The 24,932-nt window shown below is 38.8% G+C and overlaps 1 protein-coding gene across 19 annotated transcripts in view; it reads left to right on the plus strand.

Annotated features, from left to right (window-relative positions):
* Window positions 1–497: 497 nt before the first annotated feature.
* ubr4 (ubiquitin protein ligase E3 component n-recognin 4) overlaps window positions 498–24,932 on the plus strand; it is a 67,241-nt gene continuing 42,806 nt past the window's right edge. For 10 of the 19 annotated variants that reach the window (XR_005207315.1, XM_037773163.1, XM_037773174.1 and 7 more), the window contains exons 1-30: window positions 498–654; window positions 6,652–6,749; window positions 6,879–6,982; window positions 7,230–7,359; window positions 7,566–7,711; window positions 7,931–8,030; window positions 8,542–8,683; window positions 9,475–9,599; window positions 9,878–10,002; window positions 10,645–10,704; window positions 10,797–10,987; window positions 11,254–11,362; window positions 11,870–12,022; window positions 12,312–12,429; window positions 13,316–13,357; window positions 17,450–17,637; window positions 17,779–17,935; window positions 18,074–18,159; window positions 18,276–18,445; window positions 18,940–19,219; window positions 19,620–19,752; window positions 20,510–20,589; window positions 20,674–20,802; window positions 21,781–21,963; window positions 22,308–22,430; window positions 22,534–22,763; window positions 23,281–23,399; window positions 23,524–23,621; window positions 24,161–24,318; window positions 24,413–24,619. Coding sequence is in view for 18 of the 19 variants with exons in the window: in XM_037773163.1 (XP_037629091.1) it covers window positions 530–654; window positions 6,652–6,749; window positions 6,879–6,982; window positions 7,230–7,359; window positions 7,566–7,711; window positions 7,931–8,030; window positions 8,542–8,683; window positions 9,475–9,599; window positions 9,878–10,002; window positions 10,645–10,704; window positions 10,797–10,987; window positions 11,254–11,362; window positions 11,870–12,022; window positions 12,312–12,429; window positions 13,316–13,357; window positions 17,450–17,637; window positions 17,779–17,935; window positions 18,074–18,159; window positions 18,276–18,445; window positions 18,940–19,219; window positions 19,620–19,752; window positions 20,510–20,589; window positions 20,674–20,802; window positions 21,781–21,963; window positions 22,308–22,430; window positions 22,534–22,763; window positions 23,281–23,399; window positions 23,524–23,621; window positions 24,161–24,318; window positions 24,413–24,619 (4,109 nt within the window). In the remaining variant the exon portion in view is untranslated. The remainder of the gene's footprint in view (window positions 655–6,651; window positions 6,750–6,878; window positions 6,983–7,229; window positions 7,360–7,565; window positions 7,712–7,930; window positions 8,031–8,541; window positions 8,684–9,474; window positions 9,600–9,877; window positions 10,003–10,644; window positions 10,705–10,796; window positions 10,988–11,253; window positions 11,363–11,869; window positions 12,023–12,311; window positions 12,430–13,315; window positions 13,358–17,449; window positions 17,638–17,778; window positions 17,936–18,073; window positions 18,160–18,275; window positions 18,446–18,939; window positions 19,220–19,619; window positions 19,753–20,509; window positions 20,590–20,673; window positions 20,803–21,780; window positions 21,964–22,307; window positions 22,431–22,533; window positions 22,764–23,280; window positions 23,400–23,523; window positions 23,622–24,160; window positions 24,319–24,412; window positions 24,620–24,932) is intronic. The other 9 variants (XM_037773167.1, XM_037773181.1, XM_037773166.1 and 6 more) reach the window with 6 other exon arrangements.

A 24,932-nucleotide genomic window follows, 5' to 3' on the forward strand; every position in this document is an offset into this window, starting at 1 on the left:
TAAAAAAAATATTGTTTTTAATGTTTTCTGCTGTTACTATGTATACTGTCATTTTCAAATAAAAATTAAAAAAATATATTTTTTTAATATTTTCTACTGTAACCATGTATACTTTCGTTTTGAAATAAAAAAATAAAAAATAAAAAAAAATATTGTTTTTAATGTTTTCTGCTGTGACTATGTATACTGTCATTTTAAAATAAAAAAAATAAAAAAAAAAATGTATGTTCTCTGCTGTTACTATGTATACTGTCATTTTGAAACAAAAAAAATGTTTTTTAATGTTTTCTGCTATCACTATGTATACTGTCATTTAGAAATAATAAAAAAAAGGTTACTGTCTGTAGTGATGCTGTGAGCGCCCCCTGTGGTTGCTGTGGTTACTGTCTGTAGTGATGCTGTGAGCGCCCCCTGTGGTTGCTGTGGTTACTGTCTGTATTAATGCTGTGTGCGCCCCCTGTGGTTGCCGTGGTAACTGTCTCAGCCTCTTCAGTACAGCAGCTAGCTGGTAGTGTTCTGTGGGATCAAGATGGCGTCGAGCGGAGGAGATGGAGAACCCGAGTGGACGGCTGCGGTTCGGCCGCTTCTCTCAGCTTCCTACACGGCTTTTGAGACGAAGGAGCTGCCTCAGCTCATCGGCTCTATCATCAACAGGTAACCGGGCTACATGTCAATAAACTGCAGGGCTTTAATGTGCTATAAATACCAGCCGTGAGTGAGCTGGCTAACATGCTAGCTAACGTTAGCTCAGGCTGGTTCAGTTCGATGGGGAAACGTTAGCTGCTGAGCTAACGGCTAGCAGGCTAACGGCAAGAAGGCTGGGTCTAGCGTCATAGCTCTGCGGGTTATGCGCATGCGCAGTAGAATCTGGCCGGCAGCTCCAGTTCCACTTTATTAACGAATAGATTATCTTTAAGTATGAATACAGGTAGTTAAAAATATACAGTCACAACATCAGGTATTGCATTTAAAGTTGTTTTAATTAAAGAAGTGTTATACTTTCACTCTAGGAAAAACGAAATGAAAAATAATCTGGAGGTTTGGGTCACAACTTTGTTTTAAAAAAATTAACCTTTTTTTTATTTTTCATATTATTATCTTTAGGCTTGAAATTCCTTTACACAATACTTTTCTCCTTTTATAAGTATTTCAAAATATCTTTTGCTGGTTTGTTTGGTAATATTTTTTCCTATAAGTAGAATCTCATTTTTAATATAGTTCTCTTTTTGAAAACAAAACAACAACAACAACGAAAACATCCATCAATATGTTTCTGTCCAGGGTCTTTTTTTTATTTTATGTTGGTTTTGTTTCATTTCTGTTGTCTTTTTATGTTTGGCACAGCTCTTTGTTTATGTTTTCGCTATGCTTCTTTTGTATGTAAATGTTTTGTTTTTTTTTTCACTTTAGTCTTTATTGCTTTTTTGCATACACAAAAAAACACAAATATAACAACGACACTTGCAACAGTGCAGCGAGGGGTTCAGTTTACAATTGATGATGCAGTAGGATTTTAACCAAGTAATGATCTTCCTTCAGCACCACTGTAGTTATATTACCCAGGTATAAAATGGAACATTTCTTCATGATTATACATCCTAATACCTCCTTTAATACTGAATTTACTCTGTCCCAAAATGGTTCTATTTTGGGGTATGTAAATGTTTTTAATGTTTTCTGCTGTTTCTATGGATACTGTCATTTTGAAATAAAGTATTTTGTAGAAGTAAAAAAAAGTTACACTGCGCTTGCGCTGTATCCCCACTCCCAAGACCCGTGTCCTCACCTCCTTCCATAGGCCGTGGCTAACGGCTAACAGGCTAGCAGGCTACTGGAGCTTAACTTGTTCTGGCATCGTAGCTGACGTTAGCTAATATGCTAACGTCAGCTAACTTACACTAAATGCTGTTTACACTGGCTGTTATCTTCATAAACTGTGTGAAACATGGCGGGACTTATGAGTGGTTGATGTGTTTATTGAATGTGTTAGTGTTGCTGTGAGGTCGTTAAACGGCGTCACAGTAGAACGTTTAGAAAATGTGCTTCATCATTAGCTAGCTAACACAAACATTAGCCAGCAAGCTAACAGCTAACAGCGACCTGTTCGAGGCCTTCCAGCTGGACTGACATCTCACTACATCAGCTAACTTAAAGCTCCCACATCAGCTCATTCTCGGGTTCATACTTGTATTTTGTGTTTCTACCAGAACATGTTTACATGCTGTAATGTTAAAAAAACACTTTATTTTCTTCATACTGTGTCTGAATATACCTGTATTCACCCTCTGTCTGAATATACCTGTATTCATACTGTGTCTGAATATAATGGAATAGAATAGAAAGCTTTATTGTCATGGTATTAAATACAACGAGATTCACAGCTGCCACTTCTGGTCAGTGCTTTAAAACAAATACTTTAAAGACGAGGCAGATAAAACATATAACAGGTAAAACACACATAGTTATAAAGTAAATAAAATAGGTAAAGTAGATGTAATAAATAAATATAAACAGAAGTGTTACACTAGAAGTATAAAATATAAAAATAGATGTAATCTAAACAGAGGGAATTGTAAAATAGGTAGGGTAGATGTAATAAATAAAATGTAAACAAAGTTGCACTTGAGGAGTATATTGCATCAAGGATATATTGCACAGATAAATGTATTACACATTCAGTGTATTAATATTGCACAGATTTATTTTTTGTTCAGTGTCCGTATGGCCCAAGGAAATAAAACTTCTCCGTTCGAAACGCTCCCTTTTAGTGCATTTCAACGGAGTTGCGTTGCTAGGAAACAGCTTGGGTCCTTGTTTACATCCTGTCAGTTAGTGTCATTCACATGCAACTGCAACCAGGAAATAAACTCAGACACACTTAGAATGTTTACGTTTAAAACCGTGTAATGGTCTAAATATTGTAGATTTGTGACATCACAAATGGACAGAAATCCTAACGGCTTGTTTCAAACGCACAATTTCTGAATACGGGCTGCTGTTTGTTTCTCCATGTATTGAGTGTTTTGATACTTTCACAATATTTTATAGAATTTAAACCTGTTTTATAATATAAAAGACATGAAAATCTCACTTTTTACAATATGGGACCTTTAAGTTGGCTGAATTTGATTGGGTTGGTATGCTGAGCTACTCTGTGCATGTCAACAGAGTCAGGTTAACGTTAGCTGCTGTGTGTCTGTGGTTGGGCTAGAAGGAGGCGGGGACCTGGTAATGTTACTCTCATTTTTTGATGAAGTGGTGAATGTATTGATCATAAAACGATAACTTGTCGATATGTCTGCTTCGCAATTAAATGAAAGGCTAAATATCTTATCACTTCCTATTTACCTTATTATATACAGAGACAAATTAACCTTCAATTAGTGCATAATTTAAGTTATTTTGAAGTTTGAGATGTTCATATTGATATTGTAGCGTTATACAATAGCATCAATGGCCAGTGTAAATTAATGATGATAGTTAGGCTATATGAATACATTGATATCATAATTCAAATTGCAGAGTCAAACTTACGAGCACTTACATCACTTATTTACACATGTTCTGTTTAATGTTTGTGATTCATTTGTCTAATTAAGTGCAATCTGTGGTTTATATTTGTACAGACAGAAACACAAAGTATCCACATGGATTACGTTTAGAGATTTTTATTTGTTCTATATTCATTTATACTGATATTTGGTGGAAGTGTCCTGCTCTTGACCAAAAGAGACTTACTTGTTTTCCTTTGTGTCTTTTTCAAGGACAATTCTGTCCTCTGTGGTTGAAAAGAAAATTCAGTGTATTATAAGTCCCAAGATTTAAAGTCCATTGTTTTTACACTCGTATTTTCTTTCCTGTTAAGCTAAACGTGTTGAGGAAAACCCCTCACGGTTGTGCTAAACTACAAGGAAGCTGGTGCAGTGCCTGTCACACAGGGGGAACTTGTTTTTGGAGACGAGTGTTGGGCCTAGGCATAATTATCTACAGGAACCTTTCATCAATTGTCTAAGACTAAGTAGTATGTGCACATTTTGCTCAGCAAACTATCCATCCATACATCACCATAGAGTAATTAGTAATCATAGTCAGTAGTACCCACACAGTAGCCAGGTTGTCACCTGACACTCCTTTTCAGTGGTGACATCAGCTGATCCCTCTGGGTATTCAAATGTAGAGCTTCCTGTGATGTTTTTGGTTTCATTTTTTCCTAAGCAACCTGCAAGTAAAACCAGTAATACTGCTACCAAGGTCTGTTAGTTTCGTTTCCAATTGGTTTGATATGTCTAATGACTAGTCTGATGCTCACTCAGCTACAGTATCAAATCTAAAGCATTTTTTCAGCAATGTTCTACTCACCATACAACCTTTTTGGAGTTGGATTATGCTGAGTGAGTGCTGTAAGAGTAGTTTGACATTTTTAACAGAAATGTTGTTTACATCTGGAAAATTTGGTTGTCAGCATGTGCTGTGTCTCCAGCAATGCATTTCAAGTGATGTGCGATTAGGAGAACTGTGTCATGATGAAAAGCAAAAATGGAGGTCTTTTCCATTATTTACCATATTCCTAATTTTAACACAAGAGAGAGCAGAAACGGTTCCAGTTGATTAATAAGAAATAAGGTGGAATAAACAGTAGCAGGCATAATATCATGGGGTCTTTCAGAGATGGATTGGACTAAGTGTTTAGTGGGAACCCTTCGTTTCTTTCAACCTGGTAAGATGCAGCTTGGAGAAAAAGCAGATTGTGTTTTGTAATTTTTGGTACGGCTGTCCCGAATATACCATTTTTTTTGTGCTTCGAAGCTTCAGTGAAAAATATTCGAAGCTATTGGAAGCTTCGCGGTGCGGTGCAGCAAGCTGACATGTTCTTCTGTCTGTCTGTCTCCATCTCCCCTGTTTCAGTACACACAACAAACTGCGATATCTGACTGAGAATAACTAATAATAATATTGAATTACAATAATGAATAATGCTGTGGGATTATTCCTTATTTCATGGTCTATTTGGGGATTGTTTTATTACATACTTATATTGAAAAAACCTGAAGCATTTGCATACTGATTTGGAGGTCAATTACCATGGCAATGGTCGGAGCCTCAAAGCATTCGGGTCAGCCCTAATTTTTAGAGAGCTGAGGTGTTTTCTATGTATTTAGTTGTATTGGTGATTGTGGATACTTTGAACTGCATATTGTCACAGTGAGGCTCATTGAAGTGGTTTTGCACTGTCACTTGAGCAGATTGATGTCTTGGAGGCTGCAGAAGAAATCTCTAGTATAGACGTATAGATAAGGAAAGAAACACAGGGTTCATCATGTCCCTGTGAAGGATTGATGCTAATGATGCTGATTGATTGGCCACACAAGTCAGTCTCCACCGACAAAGACTGCCTTTCTTCTGTCTGGAAGTATGTGATCAGATCACAGATTGAAGAGGTGTCATTTAGCTTGGGCAGTTAGTGGCAGTGCTGGAAAGATGGTGTAGGACACTGCTGAGGTCCATCAGCAGAAACATTACATCAGAGCTGTGTTTTACAGACACCGAATAGGCTAAGCTTAACTGCATAATTAAACACAAACTGGTTTTCCCTGATGACAAACAGCAAGTAGCCAAAAAGCAGATCCGTCGGATGTTTTAGAAAAGACTGCATAATACTCAGAGTGCTCAAAGGCATTATGTTTGGAATGCGCAATGAAACGCCACTATACTGACAGCCTTGGCCAGTTGTGTTTTCTTGTTATTTATGTGAGAATACAGTTATCAAAACTCATTAATAACAAACTATCATGGTTTGTGAAATACATATAGCTGTGCCTGTTCATATTTTCTCTAGGCCTGTCTGGGGAAAAAGGCAACAGACTCAAAAATCTAAATGAATCCAAAGGTAACACAGTACCAAACATTAGGGGTGTAACAATACATCAATCTGGATCAATATATCGATTCAGTGATCAACGATCCAATATCATCGATGCAAAGTGAAAATATCGATACATGTCAGCATCTTTAAGATTATATTTCATTTATTTAGTAAATTCCCACTTTATATTTATTCTTTTTATTAAAAAGGATAGATTGTTTTTCATTTAAATGTCTGGAAGAGCTCAGTAATAAAATTGTCAGATCATATTTTAATTGTTTTTTTGTAAGTTGATATCAATATAACTGATTGTGTTAAATGGGCATATGATATAGTCTCATATCAATCACAGGCCCCTGAACAGAATGTGGCAGACTTTGTGATATCAGCAAATATTGTATTGTTGTCCAAAGAATCAATATAATATTATATTGTGATGAAACTTGTGATTTACACCTCTACCCAACATAATGGCCCACCATTTCACTTATCATCATTGGCGCATTGTTAATAATGACATTTGCAGGTGTGTTAATCAGTTAAATAGTTTTTTCTTCTAGATCAGTATTTTAGGCAAACCCTGTCTGGGTTGAAGGAGGTTATTGCTAAATGTTATATGTGGTATTTAGTTCACTGGACTAAAGCGTATCTCATACAAACAACATGTTATCATCTGTGTGTTCTTTCTCTCCTAACTCTCTTCTCCAGAAAGAAAAATGCAATAAAGATGTTCTACATAAATTCATATTTGACAGTGTTTAATGAGATATTCCATTTGTCCTTTGCAGTGAATCTGACATCCTTCGCCACGACAAACAGTATGAGCCTTTCTACTCATCATTCGTGGCACTCTCTGCACACTACATCACCACAGTATGTGGGCAAAGTATGTATCTGTCATTTTCTCTTTAGTGTAATGGATAACGAAATTGCTACCGCCATTCAGCCAAACTGTTTAAATGTTACAGGTTGTGTTTCTTCCAGCCAGCAAATTGTTTCTGCTCTGTCTCTCTAGTACCGAGAAATCAGCTGCTGTCGGTTGCTTCAGCGTGCAAAGTATTGATTGAATTCTCATTGATGCGCTTGGAGAACCCAGATGAGGCATGTGCGGTATCACAGGTGAGAGAAACAAACTGCATGGGAGATTGTAATGTGGGACTGCATCCAATTTAACATTTTTTGTCAGTTTTAAGGAAATAGGACCAGCCACAGACCAAATGTAGCTACTGTATGTCTTGATGCAGTTTGTTAATTAGATATTAACTTGCTTTGTCTGGACATGTGTATACGTTTTCTGTTTGAAAGGACATTATTTACTGTATAAACCCACAAGTTCAATTGAGTTATACTGTTCATGTTTCTTCAGAAACACCTGATTCTTCTAATAAAAGGACTTTGCACGGGCTGCAGCAGACTGGATCGCACAGAAATCATAACTTTCACTGCTATGATGAAATCTGCCAAGTTGCCTCAAACCGTCAAGACCCTTTCAGATGGTAAGTTAAACGATACTGAGCTGATTACGATTTATTTTATTAGTTCATTAGTTTCCTATATTGACTTGTGTAGCCTATTGTTCAGTGATATTGTTGGTATTTGTGCATACTGTGGTGGAAAATTTGACCACAGACCATTTTACAAAACAAGAAATCTTCAAAGCTTAGGTATGTGAAAAATGTTGTCCTCCTTGTTCATCTAATAGTGGAAGATCAGAAGGAGTTGCCCAGTGCTGTGAACCCAGAGCTTCGACAAAAAGAAGTACAAATGAACTTCTTTAATCAACTGACTTCAGTTTTTAACCCTGACCTTACCACCATCTTGGCCTCCCCGTCAGCATCACACATGCAGGTAAGTGTTACAGAGCAGCCCTCCAGCTGCCCGCTCCACCGTCATCAGTAATGCACAGCATAAGTTAACCACAACAACTTGTTTAACTTTCTTCTAGTCAATGCTTTTACTAAAAAATAAAACTCACTTTTTAAACCTGTAATATAATTTGCCACATTTCAAAATTAAAATTAACATACAGTTGTATTGTTATGTTTTTCCATCTCTCTCCGATTATAGGCTGAGAGTGATTGCGATGACCAAACCACAGATCAAGCCATTCAGGCCAAAATGAAAAATGCCTTTGTCTCTCAGAATGTGTCAAGCTTACAGGAACTTGGTGAGTAATTGTTGCTTTTGTAGTAGGAGCTGTTTGGTTCATGAACATTTAAGTTAACACTTTTACCATTTACGTGTCATGATTTAAAAGTTTTATCCCGGATGTTTGTGCTGGAACACATTTGAAATCTTTGTTTTTGGTAAATGATTTGATTTGATTTTGTATATATCAGTAAAAGGGAAATGCATTTCTTTACAGCATTTCTTTTTCCAATACAGCTTTGAAGTGTTCACTCATTTGTCATTATGTTTTCTAAGTGATTTCCAAATTGAATGTCAGTTGTAGGGCCTCTCGGTGTAATCTATTTGCTCGTGATGTCAGTGAATTTATTAAACATAGTCACACAGTGTTTTAAATGTGAAGCATCACCTTGCGGCAGTATCCTGCATTTTCCCTCGACCTTTTCATGCCACATGACCGTCAGTGTTAATGTTTCACTTTTTGTTTTTTGTTCTTTTCCTACTAGAGCTAATAATCTTCTTTTTTTTTTTTCCATAATTTGTATTTCCAGGTGGGTCTGAGAAGTTGCTACGAGTGTGCCTCAACCTGCCCTACTTTCTGCGCTACATCAACCGTTTCCAGGATGCTGTATCAGCCAACTCTTTCTTTATCATGCCTGCCACAGTGGCTGATGCCACTGCTGTCCGCAATGGGTAATTCTTTTTTTATTTATGTATTAGGTCAGGGGTCAGCAACCTGTGGCTCCGGAGCCACATGCGTCTCTTCAGCCCCTCTCCAGTGGCTCCTTGTGGATTTTTAAAAATGGAAATGAATAACTGTTTTTTGTTTACATTTTCATTTTTATTTATCATTGTTGTAGGTCTATGGTACGACGGAGTATTAGGGCCACATTGAGGGAAAAAAAAAATCTGAGATTACGAAAATAAAGTCATAATATTACGAGAATAAAGTCATAATATTATAAAGTAGTAATTTTACGTGTTATTTACTTTTTCTCGTAAAGTTATGACTTTACTCTCGCAATATTAAGAACTTTTTTTCTCACAAAGTTATGACTTTTTTCTCGTAATATTATGACTTTATTCTGGAAATCTCAAATGTTTTTTTCCGTCAATGTGGCCCTAATACTCCATCGTACATTTACACTTTGGCCCTCACTGCATTAGACTTATATACTATATACTTAGACTATAAACTGTGTTACCTTCATCACAATGATCAAATGTTTTGTGGCTCCAGACAGATTTCTTATTTAATTTTATTTTGCCTAAAATGGCTCTTTTGATAGTAAAGGTTGCTGACCCCTGTATTAGGTTAAATGTTCTAATGTCAAATTCTAGTATCATTTACATTGTTATATTATGATTTGTTTTGAAGGGGCAATATCATTTGTTTAGGTTTCTGCATGTGTATTCAATAACTAGTGTTTGGAAAGCTTTTTTTCTCCCAAACATTCAATTAACTGTCTTTACTTCAAACCCAGATTTCATTCACTGGTGATAGACGTAACCATGGCTTTGGACACACTTTCCCTGCCCGTACTGGAGCCCTTGACACCAGGGAGATTACTGGATATGACCGTGCTGGCTTTGAGCTGTCTCTATGCTGGTAGGTGATAACTCTCTGTAGGGAAAATAAAATTATACTGTCCAGTAACTCAAACTGCTATAGTCTTCAACAAACAAGGGGGAACTGTAAAAACGCGTTTGCCATACCAGTTTCATTCTCCAAACAATAGACCATAAAGCAGTGCAGCCGTACGACATGTGCTTGAATGTACTAGCACCGCTACGGTTATCTCCCCTCTTTAATCAACATCTCAATGTTATAGTATTGAGTCAAGCAGGTAAATATAAAAACAAACAAACATATTTTTACCCATTTAGGTGTGAGCGTGGCCACTTGCATGGCCATTCTGCAGGTCGGTAGCGGATTGCAGCTTCGCTCAGCCTCCACTGGGACTAAAGAGGAGGACTATGAAAATGACGCAGCCACGATTGTCCAGAAATGTGTGAGTATTAAGAGTAAAACAATCTTACTGTATGCACATGTTGGTTATGAGACATAATCTGGTTTTACATTGAAACTTTATTCACTAACTTGTATGTTGCTACTCACAAGTTTTATATAGTTTTATAACAGTTTGCTGTTTACAAACTGTTTAGGTCACTGATGTAGACTAAGGAACCCACAGTTTGCTGTTTAGCGGATTGTTTAGGTCACTACTTTTATGTTTTATCTTTTATAATGTGTTTTATTTTCTGTCTAAATGTTTTTAATGTGTTTAATGTTCATTTTCATGTGAAATACTCAGTGCATGTAATGTCTTTATTGTTAAGCACTTTAAGATGCATTTCTTGTATGAAAGGTGCTATACAAATAAGTGTATTATTATTATTATTATTATTATTATTATAGGCCTTTAAATAAGACTTTAAATAATAAAAGAATTGTGGGTAGAGAGATTTGTGTTTTGACAGGATCTACATAGAGGTTATCATCTCATAAATTGGCATTGCATCAAATGTCTCCTCGTGGTTTTTAGTTATTTCTACGGACCTCCGTGCCAGCATGCGTACCTTCAGCATGCGTACCTTATCAAGATACAGCACATTTAAAATGGTAACAAGTACAAAATTTGTGTTGGCAACAGTTGGAGATCTATGAAATGATTGGACAAGCCATCAGCAACTCCCGCAGAGCTGGAGGAGAGGTGAGTACTATACTTGAATAGTAAAAGAATAACAAGTTCAGTGTCCTTTGATTGGTGATAATTTTTTTACTTTTCTCATTTTTGAACTACAGCATTATCAGAACTTCCAGCTGCTTGGAGCCTGGTGCCTTTTAAACAGCCTGTACCTGATTCTCAACCTGAGCCCCACCGCCCTGGCGGATAAAGGGAAGGAGAAGGATCCCCTGGCTGCCCTGCGTGTTCGTGACATTGCTGCTCGCACCAAGGATGGCGCAGGATCGCCTAAACTTGGTCCTGGCAAAGGGTACTTTCCAATGAATATGAAATCAGTCAATCTAATATTTCCAGTGTCACTGTGTCCTCAGTTTGATCTTTTTGATCGTCATCAGTTATGCATTTTTTTAATGTAAATGAAGGTGTGGGCAGTGGATACTAACATTTTTAATCATTTATAAATTGATAACTGATGCGTAATGTTTATTTTATTATTACATTTAAGAATAAAGGTCACACTTGAAAAGTGATTTGTGTGCATTAATTATTTTTTCTTTTTTTGTGGTTTTCCTTTAGACACCAAGGGTTTGGTGTTTTGTCCGTTATCCTGGCAAACCACGCCATCAAACTTTTGACTTCGCTTTTCCAGGATCTGCAAGTTGAGGCTCTACACCGGGTAAGAGAAGTAATAAACTAAATACACTTTACTATCTGTTGTATTTAAATAAAATTTCCATTATTTACAACATGTGTCAATACTGTTGAACTTGTGACCAGTGTCAAATGTCACAGCATACTGTATAAGCTCAAGTCATTGTAGTGATTGTAGACATAAACCCTCTGCTGAACACATTACAATGAATAAAATGCAAACGGTCAACCTGTTGTTTGAAGAACCAAAATACTTCCTCTGCCTCAGTTAGGCTCTCTACATGACTTCTCATTCTGTATGACTTCTCAGTTGTTTTAGCCATATCATGTCTAATGTTTTACTGTGAACAAAAGCTAACACAGGTTTATCAAACTTTATTATTAGTTGATTTATTATTCATTCACTGTAGCTGTATAAGAAACAAAACAATTGCTCTATATGTTGTCTAATATGATTTTTCAAAAATTCATGTTCTCATCTAAAAATGCAAGAAAAAAACGTGTAACAAACATGCAACAGGAACCTTCTATTTCTTGAAAGCCATGTTTCCTGCAGGGTTGGGCGAGTGACGGGCCACCAGCCGAGCTCAACATCATGGCACAGAGCACTTCCATCCAGAGGGTCCAAAGGCTCATCGACTCCGTGCCCCTGACCAATCTACTCTTCACCCTTCTCTCCACTTCCTACAAAAAGGTGCACTCATTTTATATTTAAATACCTATAATTTGTATAATTGCAAGTTATGTTATTATTATTTTACCATTGCAAATAGAAAAGTGCGAAAACAGACGAAAGATGCAGTTCATCTGTCAGCTGTCAGTTATGTTATAAAAGAGAAACGTTTTGGCTGCTGTTTTTGTCCTCTACATACTGCTTTGTTAATATAATTTGTGTTTGATTGAAAAGAGTGTGAATCAAGTGTAATGGAAAGATTGAAAACTGTGATCATCATTAAGACGGTTGTTGTTTTCTCTTCCATCAGGCTTGTGTTCTCCAGCGCCAGAGGAAGGGCTCAGTCAGCAGCGATGCCAGCGCTTCCACAGATTCAAACACCTACTATGAGGATGATTTCAGCAGCACAGAGGAGGACAGCAGTCAAGGTACTTTATCATTCTGGATTCAAGCATTACATCATCACTTTAGAAAGCCTCCTTTAAAACTGAATGTTCATGCTAGAGTATGCACTCACATAGCAGCTTTAGGTTTGCAAAAATCAGACCTCTGGCTGTTGTCTGGACATCTTTTTTTTACTTAAATCCTGAAACAATGCACATATTGTTCTGCACAGCGTTGATAGTATAGGAACAACAGCACAAAAGGACAGGAGAATTAAACATTTTATTCACCTTTTAAAGGAGTAGAGGAATTGGATTGACATGATAGGGGGAAAAAGGCAGCTGGTGTATTTACCACACCATTCTTATTAAATAATATACATTTGAGATTACATATTTAAAAAAGCAGTGCAGCAAAATGGAGATACTGGGGATATTAAGTGAAATACAAACTTAACACTGTTAATAAAATGATGATTTGGCTAAAAGTGGCACATTTATTTAGTAGTATTTGATAATGCTAGGATTACAAAGTGTATATTGAAGGTATGATCGGGGCATCATGTAACTGTAGGTGTGATGGAGGCACATTTATACGCTCATCACTTAATGAGTAGATTGACCAATATCCCAGAAGCTTTGCGTAATGCCTTCAAGGTATGCCTCAGATTTCTCTCTCCATGATCCAGTGTGGATGCAGCTGCTGAAAGCAGAGACATGTTTGTGTTTGGTCTCTGAGCTAGTGTCAGTGCTGAGCTGTATCAGTGAAGCAGTGAAACAGGTGAGCTCTCAGTGGATCAGTCAGTCAGGTTATGGCAGCAGTGAGAAGGGTAAATGCACACACACACACGCCCACACAGTAATGTCATTTAAATGTCTGTCCCTTCATCACACAATGTGACAGTGTAGTTGACAGTGTCTACTATTTCAGCAGAGAGAAGACAGGAGAAGACAAGTGCAGCTTGTGTCTCAGGTCAGCAGTTTTCTGTCCTCAGGTCAAAGACTTGGTGTCCACTTCACTGTCCTAGATTCATTTTGTTATTGTATGTCTCACAATTTTAGGCTCTGAGCTGTCGCCCTAATAGCTTAGTAAATGACAGAGCCACAGATGAAGAGTCTTTGGCAAAAACAGCCTCGAGTCTGAAAGGTTCCTTCTACTGAAATTGACATGATGATGACGACGATGTTTGGTCAAAGAGATTCATCTGTGGCTCAGTGTGGTTCAAAGGATAATACCAGCAGTGTTGACACATGGGTGCTGATGATTGTTTTAAAAGCATTATAACCTTAGATTAGTGCTGGATGATGAATGGAAAAATGACTGATACCGATAATTATAGTAGCTCACTGACTAAATTTTGCTCCTCTTGGTACGTTGAGTTTTCTTCAGAAGCTTTTCACCCCTTTGTCATCCAGTCTGTGCCCCTGCCTTGTCCTGCCATAATTTAATGCAGACTCGTACTTGTCAGACAGATCACATTGTAGTTAAAGTGAAACCTTTTTTTTTTACATTTATTAATTTATCAATACTGAGGAAAATATTTGTGGTATTGATTTTGTGGTTATATTACCTAGCCCAGGGGTCAGCAACCTGTAGCTCCGGAGCCACATGCGTCTCTTCAGCCCCTCTCCACTAGCTCCCTGTGGATTTATAAAAATGGAAATGAATAACAGTTTTTTGTTCATTTTTATTTATCATTGTTGTAGGTCTATGGTAGGACGGTACGACGGAGTATTAAGTCCACATTGAGAAAAAAAATAAAATTGGAGATTTCAAGAATAAAGTCGTAATATTACGAGAATAAAGTCAGAAGTTTACGAGAAAAAAAAGTCTGAATATTATGAGAATAAAGTCATATCATAAAGTAGTAATTTTACGTGTTATTTTTTATTTTTCACTTTTTTTCTCGTAAAGTTATGACTTTTTCTCGTAAAGTTTTTTTTTTTTAGTAAAGGTTGCTGACCCCTGACCTAGCCCTATCTTAGATCTTATTATTTTTTCTTTAATCATGTCATCATCCCATAACGTCCTCAATACAAAAATAATGTAGGACCCATGTCACAACAGTGGTATTATTCTTGAATACGATAAATTCAAGTTGTGCTTGTAAACTATGGGCTTAAACACACTACGCTACTTCGTCTTGCTGTCACCTGAAACATTATGATTTTTGTATGTTGCATGCATCTGTGAATATCAACTTAAAGTGATATTCTATTTTAACACTTAAAAGTTGTTTCTTGTTTTTGAATTAATCTGTGGATACTTCAACTGGGTACGTCAGCTGTGAGATGCTTTTCAAGTCTAATGTTGTTTAAATATATTTTATTGATTCATAGCTACTGAAACAGGTAGGTAGCCTTGTGGGGCCGCCACTCAGAGGGAAAGGTGTGAGAGATCAGTGTGTTTGGTCGACCAACGCCTGGCTTTAAGAACTATATTTTAGACTGCAACCTCTCTGGTGGGGAAGGAGCCAGAGCTAGTGCGGAGTGTCGAGTGATAAACTAGATGTAGTTGGACTCCAGCTGTACACACAGAACCGGTTCTGGAACCAAAACCCAGGATAGGGGCGATACTCGTTAATAACCTGGAGTTGTCTACTGTGAGAGGCGTTCGGTGGGTGTGGGAAAACTCAAAAATAAACTGCTGTGTTGGAGGGGTGTCAACTCTATGCAGCTGCCTGTGGAGGAAGGCTTTCATAGTTTTCTGTGCCCAAACGACGAGCAGTATCTTGGAGTATTTGGCTGGTCTCGGATTACCCCGGAAGGGTCCTGGTCCTGGAGAAGGACTTCAGTGTACATTGTGGGAAATTACGGAAAAACCTAGAAGGGGTTGATTTGGAAGGAATGGCCTGCCGGATCTGAACCTTAGTGGTGCTTCTCTGTTAGTCATCATGGACTGTCACTGCTTGAGGTAGTGGTCATGTACTGTTGGTAGCAGAACACCAGATTGATGATTGACTTTATAGTCGTATAATCAGATTTGACGTCCGGATGTTTTACACTGAGATGAAGAGAAGAGCAGAGCTGCTTTTTGAGTTGGATCAGGTGGCGGGTTGTGAGGATGCCAGACAGATGCTTTAAATCCGGTCGTGTTGTGAGGGTGAACTAAGAACCGACAGAGGCACCTATCTGCCAGGTCTTAAAATCTCTCCTCCAGAGGAATTCTTCCTGTGTCCCAACATAAGAGGTTGGGGACATAGAATCAAAGTGGGCTATGATGAAATGTTCCATATCTGAGGGGCAGCTCTGAGTTCTGGCTAAGAGGTAGTTAAAACCTTTTGTGGCAGCAAATCAAAGAACCTATTGTTGAGCACCAGGAGATGGAAGCAGTCAAATTGAAGAAAGACATTTACATGATTTCTTTGCATATGCTCTTCGATGAAAAAAGTATATTTAAATTCCAGTCTTCATTGTTGAAGAAGACAGACTTAATATTAATTTGGTAGTTGTTGTTTTTGCATCAGTTCAGAGCAAATAAAGTGATTTACAATAAATAGTCGATGAGATGGAATCACAGGACTTTGTTATTAGACATTCAACATGGCACGGCTCTGCTCGACTCACTTTTGGTACCAGGTTCTTTTCTCTATGCTGTGTTTCCACTGCTGATAGGACCCCCTCGATGTAGGCTGGATTCTCAGCTGATCGTCGTAGCGACGGCGCGTAAAAAACTGCTGTGACGTCACCTTCAACGGGACACTCGCTGAATTATTTCATCAGCAACCAAACATAGAATTTGTCAATCGTACGCCGTGGTGTAAATAGTGTGTGGTTTTTGTGAGCTGTCGTTTTTTTTAATCTGGGTCTAGTGAATTCAAAATTGTGGTTGCTTTTGACAGAACCTTGGCTATTTAAAAAACAGCGGGTTTGTGCAGGATGTGTCCGTGTCGTACTAGTGACGATTCTCTCTGGCCAATCGGTGGTCTGCAGTGTTTTAACTCCACCTTCTAGTATCGGCTCAGCTTGCCTGGAACCTCAACCGAGGCGGTAAAATAAACCGAAAAATAAGCTTAAATAACCGTTCTAACAAACAGCTAAAGATAGATGGTTGGCCATGTGACGAGTCAAACTCGTATTATTACACCAAGATATTATTTAATCCAGTGCTTAAAAATGTAAAGAGCGCACAAAATTTAAACATATCAAATTCTGTTAAACTTGATTTAGAATTAAAATTTGTTGTAGCTGATGCATGTTGCTAGTGCATAAAAAAGTAAATGTATCTAACGCCTGTGACCTGTTGGTTGTAACCTGACCTGCTGCTTTCTGCTCTGGAATAATGCTGCAGCGATGTGTTCTCCGTTCAGCAGATACTGTACAGCTCCCATTAGAGAGTACAAACACGTTTGGCCAACCTGAATAGCATTGTCTGTCTCTCTCCTTGTTGCCAATAGCTTGTATGAATATACACACACACAAAGGCAGCTATGAACTCAACTTTGCCTGCTATTTAAACTCTTATATTTTTAATATAATTTATGAAAAGAAACCAACTTTTAGTTTTTATGTCCAATGTCCATAATTCTGGATTCTGTTGAAGCTACCCAAATCTGAAAACATTTAGTGCCCATAATAATAATAATAATAATAATAATAATAATAGCAGGTTACTTGAGGAAGGATATTAGCTATGAGAGCATTCAACACTGTAGAAGATTGGCTTTTTATTTTATTTTTTTAGCAACTAGGGTGACATAGGGGAACACTACAGCATGAGCTCTGCCATCATCATTTCACTACCTGTTTTAATGGCAAGTGTATTAAATACAAATGGAAAAGTAATACATAAATTCTTTATTGCCATGATGTCTTTTGAGAAAAACCTCCTCAGAAGAATCATTCTATAGTATTGTTCTTTAAGTGGATATTCACCAACCAGGATGTCACTACATGTTCACTATTTACTGCAGTCTTTGACTCGTGTCCACCGCCTGCACTGTGTCGTAGGTGTCACTAGTTTGGTCACGCCACTACCACTCCACCAACATCCTGTCAAGTCTTGGGACATTTCTCATTTCTCCACTCTGAGAAATTCATATACATTATTTGTCTTTCTCTGCAGATGATGACAGTGAACCCATCTTGGGGCTTTGGTTTGAAGAGACAATTTCGCCCACCAAAGACAAAGTTGCCCCCCCACCCCCTCCACCCCCACCGCCTCTGGAGACCTCTCCCAGACTGAAGAGCCCCAGCAAGCAGAATCCGAGCGAGAACGGCAACATTTTAGCCGGCCGCAAAGACCCAGAACTGGTGAGGACTGATTTTGATTTTTGATTGCGGCATTAAGTCCAGCGTAAACAGCACATGTATTATTATTTTTTTAATGCTAGCATACTCGTCGTTATGTCTCTACTAACAGAAGTTTTTCGGTTTGAACTTTTGCTCCTTTAGTTCCTCAGTTTAGCCTCCAGCATTCTGAACTTCATCACCACCTCAATGCTCAAGTCCAGGAACAACTTCATCCGCAACTACCTGAGCGTGTCTCTTACAGAGCAGCACATGGCTACACTAGCCAGCATCATCAAAGATGTGGACAAAGATGTCAAAGGTACGACGAAAGAAATCACTGCTTATCATGAAAATTACTGAATTTCCTTTTTTTGGCTTGGTAGCTAATGAAGGATGTATCCCGTACTTGTAGACAGCAATGCATGCTGTTAGGATTAATGCATTTTGTTCTCCTCAGGCTCCTCAGATGAAGCCTTTTCTTTGGCTCTGTATCACTTCAACCACACCCTGGTAACATCAGATCTTCCAGTCCCGGCTCTGCAGGTGAGAGGCATTTCTTTATTAAAATATCTGCCAGTAAATTATATTAATGAGCCTATTATTTATACATTGTTGATTCAATGTCACAAACTTATCATTGTATCTCTTCTAATTCCCAGAGCACCCTTCTTCAGCAGTTGGGTGTTGCGCCCTTTTCAGAGGGTCCCTGGCCTCTGTACATTCACCCTCAGTCACTATCGGTGCTCTCCAGACTTCTCCTCATATGGCAGCACAAAGCAAGCGTGCAAGGAGAGCCAGATGTACCCGAGTGTATGAAAGTCTGGGAAAGGTATGGCAACCATTGCAATTCTCGTCTGGGTCATATGTATGAACGCATCATAATGTAAATCAATGGCACCTCCCGTGTTGAGTCAGCAGGACGAGAGCTCGTTAACGTTAGCTGTTAGCAGCCGTTAAGCAGCACAGTCCTGCACGGAGCTAACGGCTAACGATAACTAGCTATCATTCTGCCGATTTCAACACAGATTTGTTTTTCGTAATGTAGCATTCTCTGGGACAAAATAGGGTGCGTCCCCTGAATGCATCGATAGTGAGTTTACTTCGTCCCAAACACATTTTCTATCGTCCCCGGGACAACGGGATGCCGTTAGTCTCGAGCCCTGACGGTACCTGCAGTACAGTAGAAAAACGAGCAACGAGTTTTCTGAATTTTGGCATCAACTTGCTACCAAAGTATCGTGTCTCGTGACATCCCTAGTTGAAACTTACATTTGACCACAGTTTATTTTAGTTTCCGCTGCCTTTCCTTTCCTGCTCTCGTAGATTTTTGGGAACGCTGAAGCAGCACACCATCCAGAATTCTGTGCAAGGAGAAGACGACCTCAACGTCGAGCACCTCCAGCTCCTGCTGCTCCTTTTCCACAACCTGTCAGAGCGCGGTCGGCGGTCAGTCCTGACCCTGGTCACCCAAGCCATCACTGAAGTGGCACAGAGCAAAGACTCCCAGCTGAAGGCCGTGCCCCTCAACCTGGCACGCCTGTGTCTGGTTTTTGACTACCTGCTGCGCCACTACTCCAGGGCGCCCTTGTACCTCTTTGAACAGGTTCATTGCTTATTTATTTTAATGGTGGTTTGTGTACTTTATTTTTATACTTATCAAGTAAAATACTGTCCAGCAAATGCAATTTAATAGTCCGCCTATCCAGAACAACCTTAACAATCCCATCCTGAGTATTACAGAAGGCTCATTTGAGAATCAGAATATCCTCACAGTCACTTTCCAAGTGAATTCCTTTGGAACAGCTTTTGGCTTCACATCTTGATAATACCACAGATTCACATATTTCTATTTTGATTTGATTACCCCACCTACAGGAGGTAACAGCCAAATGAAGTGGCAGTATAAATCATCTTTATTCTAATGCTGAATCTTTGACTATATGTGTGTGTGTGTGTGTAGCACTGGAAATTTAGCTTCTCTCTATCATGAATATTATTTATAGGTGCAGTATAACCTCCTGACCCCGCCATCCACCGGACCGACTTCTGTTCAGGACGGTGGCAAACGCAGCGGCCTCCCACTTTACTACGGATTCAAAGAGGTGGAGGAGAACTGGGCCAAACACTGTTCAACAGGTAGGACCAATGATGGAAATGTACTTTTTTAGAGCATGACAGTAGGTACAAAACTTCACCAGTTGCTTGGACTGTTTTCTGCACAACCACATACTTTTTTATTTTTAGCATAAAGAAAGATTATTTGTGCACAGATCGCCAAAGTCTGTGGTTGTTCAAATTATTCACCTTGGTGGCATTGATCTCCCAACTTACATCTTATCTCATCTGGTAACTAACTGTTCCTAACTGTGACTAACTGTTCCTGAGTCTGCTATCGTTCGCTGAACACTGTTGTTGGTGTTAGGTATCGGCTAGAAAAAGCCCAAAGTTAAAACAAGAAAGTGGAAGTTAAAACAACAAGAGATTAATAAGCAAGGCAAATTTATTTATTTAGCACATTTAATACCCAAAGTGCTTTAAAAAATTACACATGAAACAAATGATAAAAGCAAGCAAGCAAAAGCGCACAGATTACTAACAATAAAACAAACTTAACAAATAAATTTGATTTACAATTTGGCAATTTGTTCCACATTTGAGCAGCATAGACGCTAAAGGCAGCTTCACCATGTTTAGCTTTAACTCTGGGAACAGCTGGTAATCCAGAGCTTATAATATATATCTTATATCTATATATCTTATTGTATAGAACCCCAGCAACTTTCACACATGTATTTCATGTAGTCTGTGTTCTTGTGTCTTATCTGTGAGGAGAATGGTGGTACTAGGTGAGGAAATAATCTCTTCTGTTTTCATACATCTCAACCTTTCTTAGATTCAAATGTTCAGCCCAAATTCTACTGCGTTCTGTCCCCTGAGGCATCTGAGGATGATATCAGCAGACTGGACAGCAAGGTGAGACTTTGACCACTAATAGATGAATATATACTAGATAAATAAGAAACATGTTCAAACATAACTCTTTTTCTTCTCTGGTAGGTCTTTCCAAAGCTGTTCAATGGAGCAGTTAAATATGATGAACTGTATGCGTGGCTCATCTCACTGCTGGTTGCAGGCTCTGAGTTTGACACAGCAAGAAGACAGGAGGGCAAGCCGATCACTCCTATGGTGAGAACACACCACATGACCAAACCATGAGCAGGGTAAACAAAGTCCATGATGCAGCTGGTGTCACAAACTGCAGCAAGCACCAGTTGCCTGCAGTGCTTTAAGATACCAGCTCTTTGTGGCTCCACCTTGTTTATTTATCATTCACTTTCAGTAGTTGTAATTGAGTCAGTGCAGTTGCTTACCTCCGTGACTAAATGTGGTGGCAAAACAAAATATCTATGTGTTGTTTTACATCCATCATGCGTTAAAAAACGTTGCGCACACTTGCACACCGAGTCCTATGCATTTTATCATTATATTCGTTGCAAAAATTCACAATACAAGACAAAATTGAATTAATTACGTGGGTGCAATGGATAACGCTAATCCAAAACAAGGCTAATGAATGAATGACATTAGCAAGAGAGAAAGTGTGCTCTGGCTGGTGGGCTTTTCCTCAACTGATCTCAACACAAACTTACAGCTCAACAGTACACTACAAGATGTTTCTGAAAACATTTGAGGAGAGAAATAGTAACAGAATATTAATTCATCATATTTGATCAGCGTGGCCTAGTTTGACCGTTTGATTGGAGTTTGCGAGTGATTGACAGCAGCCTCCGTTGAATGAACAGCCAATAGGTACGCTCTCTCTCTCTCTGACATGACTTGTTATTGGCCAAAGCCTCCCGTCATGGGCTAGATGTTTTAAAGCCTGAAACAGAGCCATGAGGAGGAGCAGAAGTTTCTCTTAGAACACTTGAATTACAATATGCTGAAAGGTCATTATGGATTTTTTGCCCAATGATGCCAAAAACATTCTGCCTGCTGCAGGTTTAAGAGTGCTCTTCCTTAATTTCCTTCAAATAGAAGCCTTCCAGTTGTTTGATTTTTAAAGCCCTTTAATGCGAAGCACCAGCAGTTAAGTGTTAATTTTTAATCAATAGTAACTTAACAGACTTCAAACTGTTCATGTTTGTTTATCACTCTGCACAGGAGGCGTGCTCTCTTCAGTATTACTTCCTGATACTGTGGAGGATCCTGGGCGTTTTGCCACCCTCAAAAGCCTACATGGAGCAGCTGAAGACCGGCTGCAGCGACCCCAGTGAGAGTGACATCCTGCACACACTGCGATGGTCCTCACGTCTCCGGGTGCCCACCTACGTGAACTGGATCAAGGTCTGTTGACACCTGAAAGTCCCAACAGAATGTTAATTAGCGTGATGAACGCCAAAACAAAGGAATTACTTCAAAAATGTTGCATTTGACTTTGTTTCATGGCTGATTTAAAATGTAATAGGATATGATATTTTAGATTATTCTACTCAGAATTGTTTTACATATTCAAACAAATGTGTTGAAATTGGATGCCGCAGATTAGCATTTATGAAATGATTGACTTCTTGATTTCTGATTTACACAATATACTGAGCTGTGTCCTTAATCCTGTAATGTAATCTCTTTAGTACCTCTTCATTGTGGTTTATATTGATGTATGACTGTGCCCATGTCATCCCCAACAGGAACACTTGGTGAAGCAGGGAATGAAAGCTGACCAAGCAGCCTCTCTGGTTGAGATGACGGCTGCTAAATGCAGCACTGTTAAATACGATGTGGAGCTAGCAGAGGAGTACATCGCCAGACAGGTGATGATTACAACGTAGTCATTGTTGACCTCTATATCGATTGTTTCCAAACTTAGGTTTTTAGCTCAATTGTTGCTCTTTGACAACTTGATTCTGTTGGCAGATTTCCACCTTCTCCAGCGTGGACCCGAACGCCATCCTCCCACTGGATCAGCTACCCTCTCTACAAGCCATCTATACACTGGATGCAGTCATCTCTAAAGTGCAGGTTTCCCTAGATGAGCATTTGTCCAAGGTTGCCATTGAAGCAGACGCCAACAAGTCATCTGAGATGACAAAGAACCTCCTGCCTGCCACACTACAGCTCACTGATGTTTACACGGCCTTCACAAGGTGAGAAAGGGATCACTCAACACTGAACATCAGAAAAGCTCATCCAGGTCGTGCATTAGGTCTAGCAAGCTGAAATATAAGATTATGATTGAAATAACTGCAGGGTTTATTTATGTGTTGCTTTATTTTCTGGATAAAGCAGATAAATGCGTGACAACTGTTTCCCTGTTTTCATCACTGAACTAATGACTTAAGGGTTTTGAACAGAGTCATTGAAAGCACTATTAACAGAAATTACAGAGGACAGGATTTGTTTTTATTTCATTTCATCACTTCCTTTAGTGTAGAGCTTTCAGAGCACATTTTGCAAAGAGCGCTACAGTCTAATACATGCACTACTAGGCCAAACAGTATTTTCCAAATCCAAAAAGCAAATGTTTAACTGTTTTAACATTCATTTCACCAGTTGGTGTTTACATGTAAACCTGCTTCAAACCTTAAAAAAAAGGCTCAAAGGCTGTAAATCATTCTTCTATTTATCCTAATAAAATGATTAACGCTAACTTGTGGTGAACAGGTCTTACCTACTAATGAACATCCCAGAGGAAGGAGAGAACAAGCTCACAGATGCTAAGCTCCAAGGTTACGCTGCCGTTCTGTCCATCGGCTCCACCCGCTGCAAGGCCAACCTGCTGGGTACGTCAAAGAATTACTCAAGAACAAAACTGTGAAACAGGACGTTCACTTTCACAACTTTGCTGTAAACTCACTGTTTTTAACCTGAATTTTTTTTTTTTTTTTTTTTAATGAAACGTTACAGGTCATAGTATCATGCAGAACTTACCCTCAGCTGTTCAGACAATATGTGAGACTTGGAACGGCATCCACACCAATGAATTCCCCAACATTGGCTCATGGGTATGTTGTTGGTTCAGTTTGACTCTGTCCCTCTTTGTAAGCACTTTATAAAGGAGAGTAGGCAATGTACTCACCATTTAGTTTTTTGCCTTTATTATACCAGTCGGCTGGTACTAAGCCATTGACCATGAGTCTGCCTCGTGTTCAGAGCAACTGTATGTTTTTGTTAGTCTGTACATAGCCTTAAGATTTTAATGTCTTTTATGTGTTATTTTTATTTATTTATTTCATTGTCTGTTATTTCTTTTATATTTGTTCTTTTATTTTTAACATCCAATTTTAAATATTAGGTACAATGTACTGTCCTATCTATTTCTGATTTAATTTGTTATAGGAAGCTAATTTTAAATAATTAATCTTATCCAAAATATCTACCTTAAAGCACTTAATAAAGATAGATATATCTGATATAATTACACTAATTATTAGTATAGTTTTTATCTATAATGTCCAGCCCTACTCAACATGTCATTTAAAAAAAACAACATTGTACCAACTAGCAATTATGAGACTAACAGTCTTGTGTTTTTCTTCCTCAGCGAAATGCATTTGCCAATGACACCATTCCATCGGAGAGCTACATCAGTGCCATCCAAGCAGCTCACCTGGGCACGTTGAGCTGTCAGTCCTTACCTCTGGCCTCGTCTCTGAAACACATCCTGCTCTCTTTGGTTCGCCTCACTGGAGACCTCATTGTGTAAGTGCTTGTCCAGTCCAAAAAGTGTGTGATAATGTAAAATGTATTCATGAAAAAATCTTCAGTTAACGTTGCTGCATGTTTGTCTCCTCAGCACGGAGGAGCTGAATCCTTCGCAGGTTGTGCGCTCGTTGCTGCCCCTCCTGTTGGAGAGCAGCACGGAGAGCGTGGCTGAGATCAGCAGCACCTCGCTGGAACGCATCCTCGGCCCGTCGGAGTCTGACGCCTTCCTCGCCCGCATCTATGAGCGTCTGGTGACCGGGTGTTACAACATCATTGCCCATCACTCAGACCCCAGCAGGTATGCCATGTGTGACATGATAATTAATTAAATATATTTGATATTAAAGGTAGGGTCGACGATGTTGGAAAGCTAGCATAATTTGAAAGTAGCGTCGCCTCAGGAGCTCCGTCGGGGAGTAAAGACCATTTCAACCAATATAACAAATAGTGTAGACTGGAGAACATCGTCAACCCTGCCTTTAAATATGTAAACACTGTGTGGTGTGAAACGGGGGTTCGTAGTGCTCAACCCACGCTGCAGCTCTGCGCAGCTTTTAGCCTTTTCTTGCATATTGTCTTTGTTTACTTTCCTGCACATTTATTGTTTGGTT

Source organism: Sebastes umbrosus, chromosome 6, assembly GCF_015220745.1.
Source record: "Sebastes umbrosus isolate fSebUmb1 chromosome 6, fSebUmb1.pri, whole genome shotgun sequence".
Lineage (NCBI taxonomy): Eukaryota > Metazoa > Chordata > Actinopteri > Perciformes > Sebastidae > Sebastes > Sebastes umbrosus.